Source organism: Pterocles gutturalis, unplaced genomic scaffold (assembly GCF_000699245.1).
Source record: "Pterocles gutturalis isolate BGI_N339 unplaced genomic scaffold, ASM69924v1 scaffold52383, whole genome shotgun sequence".
Taxonomy (NCBI): Eukaryota; Metazoa; Chordata; class Aves; order Pterocliformes; family Pteroclidae; genus Pterocles; species Pterocles gutturalis.
Genome location: NW_010122525.1, coordinates 16769 through 23532, shown reverse-complemented (window position 1 = coordinate 23532; position 6764 = coordinate 16769). Strand labels below are relative to the sequence as shown.

At 36.7% G+C, this 6764-nt stretch overlaps 1 protein-coding gene across 2 annotated transcripts in view; it reads left to right on the top strand.

Moving 5' to 3' along the window:
- Positions 1-4331: 4331 nt before the first annotated feature.
- LOC104464719 (mitogen-activated protein kinase 8-like) overlaps positions 4332-6764 on the top strand; it is an 8039-nt gene continuing 5606 nt past the window's right edge. The window contains exons 1-2 of one of the 2 annotated variants that reach the window (XM_010077534.1): positions 4332-4398; positions 6289-6471. In XM_010077534.1, the coding sequence (XP_010075836.1) occupies positions 4353-4398; positions 6289-6471 (229 nt within the window). In that variant the 5' untranslated portion in view covers positions 4332-4352. Of the gene's footprint in view, positions 4399-6246; positions 6472-6764 lie in introns of those variants that run through there. The other variant, XM_010077533.1, reaches the window with a different exon arrangement.

Below are 6764 nucleotides of genomic sequence, written 5' to 3'. Positions count from 1 at the left end.
CTTTATTGAACCTCATACAATTGGCCTCTCTGCTTGTATACATTTCCCTCCTCTTTATACTCGCTCTGTGGCCCTTCTTCTCTCAATGTCTTCTACAAGAAAATAAGGAAGGGATACAGCATTTGAGGGAAACACATGATCAAATACATTGAATCTTGTGGATGAAACAGCTAGTATAATTTAGGGAACAAAATAAGTAATGTGTCATTCCTGAAATTCTGTTGTAGTGGCCCCCATTCTGCTGCCATTTCATCGATCCGCTGTCACTGTGGTCAGTTCAGCTCACTTGCTGTTTCCACCTCAGGCAGGCACAGTGCACACAGGTCACCGTTTGTTGAAGATATTTTAAACCCTCTATTGATTAGTCCTCCAGTAAGGCCCATGAGATGTTCTGATGCTTGAGGGTTTGTTAGCTGTCTCCTGGTGACGCGAGGCATGGCTCCTCAGGTTACTGACATAACTGGGGGTTGCTCTGCTTTTCAGTGTTCTTAATATAGTCTGCAAACTGCCCTGGCAACTGCATACCGTTACGGCAAGTGACTTCAGGTTGTGTGTAAACGACAGCTGCTATGTACATGGAGAATTGATATTGTTGTCGTTTATAAAAGCCAAGAGGAATGACTTCTGTTGGTGTTGACAATGAAAGAAGCCAGCTCAAAGGAATGAGAATAGATGTTCTTTCCAAGGCTGTGGTTTTTATTTCTGTTTGGATCATTACTGTGCATGAGAGGGTGTACATTCCTTCAAATGGCTGCCATGGTTGGCTATTTTTCCCGTGATTTACAAGTCAGAGGTTGAGTGGAGCAAGCTTTAAGTTACTTTTAACTGCCAAAGTTTTGCAGAAAACATATATTTTTCTTTCTTCCCCAAGAATTTACATTGGCCACTTAAGAGACACTAGATGAAAGAACCTGAAGCTGTCATTTGAGTCCTGCAGCTGCCTTACAGAGGAACAAATACAATGGAAGTAGCAAGTTTGCTGACATAGCTTGCCCAGTTTACATTCTTTTATGTAATTTTGAGTTGCAAAAGTATGAAACATTCTTTCCACTAAGATGTTGCTTAGGTTATTATTGGAGTTAACTAGATTGTGTTCTAGAGCACCCTGTCATGCTGGTGACAATCCTGTTGAATTGTGTTGTGCAGCAGAGTATAAATAAAAATTTACTTTCATATGAAAAACTATCACGTCTTCCCCAAAGCCAAATACATGGTTGTTGAATTGAGAATGACACTATTGGAGAATGTAAAAGTAAATCTGTTGGCTGAGTCAGGAGACAATCTGCATTTCCATATGTACAGTTGTCATTAAAAGGCTGTTTACAAGAAACTGTTACTCTTCTCAGTCACTGCCTGATGAGTTCTTCATGGCGGCCCTCCCCTGACAGGGAGGCAGGGCTGCAGAGGGGAAGGGGCAGGTATAAAGGATGTACTTACAGTAAGAACCATGGGCTGTCCGGGATCCTCACCTGTTAGCATTGATGCCTGTTCTAGCCCTTTAAACCCACAGTTGAATTAAAAGTTAACTTACTTAATTTAAAGTTAAATATTGAAAATTGACAGCTAACTGGTGGCTGATGTTAACATTTAGTTTAATTGAACAGGGTCATCTGGCAGCTTTTTGCCGTTTCAGTGCCCCGCTGAACCACCACTTCATTCAGCATGTGGGAGGACCTCAATACATGTTTTGATGACTGAAATAGATACTGCAGAGTAGTGTTCTTTTGGTACTATACTACACACATGAAATCTGTAATTGTTTTAAACCTAACAAAGATCACAGACAAACTGCTGATAGAGTTAGTTTCTACACAGGTTTTGATACTGAAGGAGGTAAAGCATATTTGGGTATATTACATTAAAAACTAGGGCTTGCAAACTCAAGAAATTCAGAGCTGAAGGACATTAAAACTATTTGGGTACATGTACCATATTTAAATTTGTGTGCAGTTATGTGCATGATTATCAGGAAGGAAGCACTGAAAAGCAAGGAAAGCCTCAAATGCTCTGAAACTACTACTTTTTAAGTTTCCTAGTATGTACATTGGGTTTGAACTTCATTTTCCCTTAGATTTTTTTCTGATAGAATTATATAAAATAGCAGGTTCATTCCAAACAAGGTTCTAAAAAGAATAAAATACACTCTGTAGAACAAGCAGTAGATCTTATTACAGATTTTAAAAATCCTTTTAAAGATTTGACTTGGTCTTCTATAGAAGTATTCACAGGAGCAGTCCTCTATGGACAAGTTAGTCTAGCTTCATAAAAAACGCTAAAGACCTATAAATAGACAGGTTTTTTTTGATTAATGAAAGCAGCAAACCAAAAGACCCCAAACATTACAGGTTTGTTTTGTAGTGTAACCAGAGGAATTGTTTGCAATGTTTTTCTTCACCTCTGAAGTAATTTGTTGGCCGAGGCATGAAGACAAGTCATTGACTCGTGTTATTTCTCTTCCCAGACTTCCCCATGCAATTATGGGCACTGTTTTTGTCATGGTGGACACAAACTATTTACAGTAGATATTTTGGTTTGTGATGGCAGCAGATTGTTTTGCAGGTGAAAAAGTCAACATTCAGAATTTTATTTAAAAGTCAAATGCAAAACTTGGCTTGAAATTGTTGGGTTTCTGAGCCGAGGAACATGTGCTTTTCTTAAGTATTTGAAAAGAGTTTTCAAAGAAAAAACACCACTAATCATAAATTATAGACAATAATTTTTTTAAATGAACCAGGCCCTTAATTATAACCTATTAATATGTACAAGTATGATCTTTTATCATGATTTAGATACTATTTTAGAGGAACTTGTAAATAAGTGGGAAGGAATATTTTCAATGAGAAGCAATCTTGTTTGCTTGACATTGTTGAGCTCCTTCAGAACTTTCCATGTGATTTTTAGTGTACAATTTTTCTCATTTAAATCCCCTTCTTACTGCTTAATTGAAATTACAGTGTCATTTGATATAGAAGTATTCATAATAATCCAAATTCATTATTATGAGTTCAAGAAATTTGCTTACAGAGTTAACAGTATCTCTGAAAGCAACCACAAAAGAAACCGGCATACCTGTAAAAAGCAAACTTGTGCCTCTTTGAGTGTGTCTTCTGAGTGATTTATTTTAAGGTAATGTAGAAAATGTGTATTTCTTACAAAAAAAAAATCACTTTTGAGTTTTTCTTTTGTGTAAGTTGTTATTACAGCATAACTGGAGAAATATTTTTAAATAATTATAACAGAAAAACATTTTAGGAGCATACTAATATTGTAATTAACTGATCCTCTAAAATGCTAAGTGATGTTTTACTGATTGTGTTTGTTTTTTGTTTAAAGGGAGAGAGAGATGCATGGTAATCTGACTTCTAGGAAACACTTGATGGCAAATTTTAATTCCTGTGTAATAACCAATTCTCCTCCTAAAAGTATAAACTGGTTAGATATGCAGTATTTTTAAAGGTCAGTTTACTTTGCTACTTTTAAAATTATTCCTCCAACTACAATGGAATTGCTTTCAAGAAACAGAGTTATCCTTGGTGCTCCAATGTAGTCTCTTGGCAGCGGTAGCTTCACAAGCCTTGGAGCTTGGAGAAGGGCTTTGCTGCTCTTGATTTGCGTGTGTCTCTCTCTCTCTCTCTCTTGCTCTGCTCTAGCTCTTGCTCTAGCGTTGTGCTAAACAAAAGGAAGTTTTTCTGCCTTGTATCTGAGACAGTTAAAAGCTAATCCTTATATACGGTGTATTTTAAAGTGTTTTCACTGATTAATTTAAAGTCTTGCACTTCTTCCTGTGCTGTCTCTGCAGTTTATAGGATGCAGTCATGTTATGCTTCTTTTAATTTTAATGACCGTTTGCTTTGCTTTTCCTTCTTTTTGTGCTACAAACATAGTGGATTTATGGTCTGTGGGGTGCATTATGGGCGAAATGGTTTGCCACAAAATCCTCTTTCCAGGAAGGGACTGTATCCTTGTGCTGCTGCAGCAGGTTGAATTAGTTAGGAAGTAATTAACCTTTTTATTGATGTTGTGTCATGAAAATGCATATTGTACAATTTTTATTTTTTTTTATTAAATGAACATGGATTTTTTTCTTGTGATACGCTTAAAAAAATTTGTTAAGAACTTCATTTATATTCAGGCTGCACCTAGCAGTAGGACATAGTCTCTGCTGGTCCTGTAGTTAGCATATATTCACCTTCACTCATTTTCATTACACACGCTTTTTAGAGTCACTTCATGTGTGTGTGTGTCTAGATATTTTTATTTATTTTAATAACTATCTTTTTTTTAATAACTATCTTTTATGTTAATATCATTGCATTTTGTTTTCAGTTGACATTTGGTCAGTTGGGTGCATCATGGGAGAAATGATCAAAGGTGGTGTTTTATTTCCTGGTACAGATCGTATCCTTACCTTTGGCCTAGGATGTAGTTGTAAAAGGTCAAAAGATACTGCAGCAATATAGTTGCAGATTAAGGTGGTTCTAATTTTTTAAATAATGGTTTTAAACTGCCTTTTCAAAATACAATTTGCAAGTTCGTTATTTTGGTTCCAGGAAGCTGCAAAAAATGTCTACAGTTATACCACTTAAAGCAAAACCACAACAGAGCATTAACGTGTATGACTGTTTTTAGAGAGTAATACTAAGCAAGATGAACAAAATACCACTCGGGCAAACAGGCTTGTTTTTCCTTTTTCCATCTTCCTTTTTTTCCCCTTCTTTTTGCTTTTTCCAGTTCAATATAGTGTCTATCCATTGCTTTTGGATGTTGTCACATTTAAGACAGTTTTCTTTTGTTTAGGTGGTGTTTTACTGGTTCGCATGCATTGATTTTTGCTTTGGAGATAATTTTATTGTATTAATTTATTAATCTTGTTTAGTACCCAAGCATGTTTGCAGTTATTATTCTTTACATTTTATAGGAAATGTTTACAAAAAATTCCTAACCGACTTAATTAGTTGTACTCTGGATTATTATGTTTTAGTGTGCAGAAATGATCCTGCAAGCAGCTCTCAGAGATATCTGACACTTCTCTCTTTATATTCCATGAATGACTTGGTGGTATCTGAATGGGTTGTCCTGTGAAACTTCAGAGAAATGGTCTGCTCCAAGCAAATAGAGCTGAAACCTCTGGATCTGATTAGAGTTTGGCGTCTTACTTTTTTTTACTAGTAGTTGCACTTCAGTTTTTTAGATGCCGTCCAAAATCTTTCCTGCTTTTGCTGCAGGTTAACGGTTTAAAAATTGATATAGTACCATTTAGGGATGAAAATTGGGTGAAGATTTTAAGGCACAGTGAGGGGATCCAGGAAATCCTTACTTTCACACAGCTCTGTCATTGCATGAGCTGCACCATGCTTAGCTTTATGCATCTGGTTTGCTAGCATGGCTTTTCAATTTAGGATCAGTGCCATACAGTGTAAATACTTTTTTTTCAAGGCCTGTACTAAAACACTGTGCAGCTTGAAAACCCGTATATAAAGGTCTGCTGTTAAGTTTTAAGAGCATAAGAGGGGGCCTGTTACGTCTGACTGAAGGTTTAAGTAGCCCAGTATCCAGTCTTTGATGGGAGCTGAAAATAAAAAGTTAGGGACAATATATGAGTAAGTACATATAAATTTTACCTGAGCTCTCTCCCAGTGTCTAACCATCTGCCACTAGGAATTCCTGAGCCAAACTAGGAATTCCTGAGCCAAATGTTCCTTACACATCCTTGAGGCTCTTTAACTTCTGCATTCAAGTCTTTGAAAAATTGTCATTGATCTGTGAGCCAAGATTTCATCCTTCGTGTGCCTGCTGGTGCTCAGTGTTGCACGTCCCTAGGGAGAGACTGCTAGCCTTGGGCAGTCCAGGGCTGGGCTGATGTATCAAGATGAGAACGAAGGATAAAGCACCTACACAGGGTAATTCTCACAAGTGCCTTTGTGATGTGTAGTGGCTCGACTATTGTGAATATGTGTTCAGATCAGGAAGTCAGTTCTTCTCCAGAACCTAGACAATGCCTTCATTAACATTTGTTTAATACATTTTGTGAGTCTTTTAATTTTCTCTGTTTCTCAGAACTAGTTCTTTGCTAGTTATGATTCTGAGTAAAATACGTTGCCTTGACTACTCTATCATAATCTTGCTTTGTTTCACTATTTTCTCTAAGAAGGTAGTCCTAATTAATGATGATGAACTTCGTATTTTCTTAATTTTCTGTGTTTTCTCTGTTGGTTATTTCATGTGGTTTTAACATAACTTTCTAGATGAAAATTAGAAACAGTGTTTTTCTTAGCTGCATACCCTTAGATATTGATCAATGGAATAAAGTTATAGAGCAGCTAGGAACACCATGCCCTGAATTTATGAAGAAATTACAGCCTACAGTCCGAACTTATGTGGAGAACAGACCTAAATATGCTGGATATAGTTTTGAAAAACTCTTTCCAGATGTCCTTTTCCCAGCTGACTCTGAACACAATAAGCTTAAAGGTAAGGTCTGTCTTCTGTATGCTGTATATTTCAGAAGTTTTAAAACTGTAATATATGGAACAGAAATGTATCTTGGTTTTGTTCACTATAAAATCATCCTGCAAGGATTTAAATATTACAACATTTGTATCATGGGAGTGATGAATATGCTGGTGTATGCTTACCTCCACTTTCTCATCTTCTCTGAAACAGCTCCTATTCTGCAGATACCTTTACAAAGAGAAGTAAATACAGTGACAGATGCCAACATAATTTAGAGAAGAGTGGGGGGAGGGTGGGGGGAGGGTGGAATA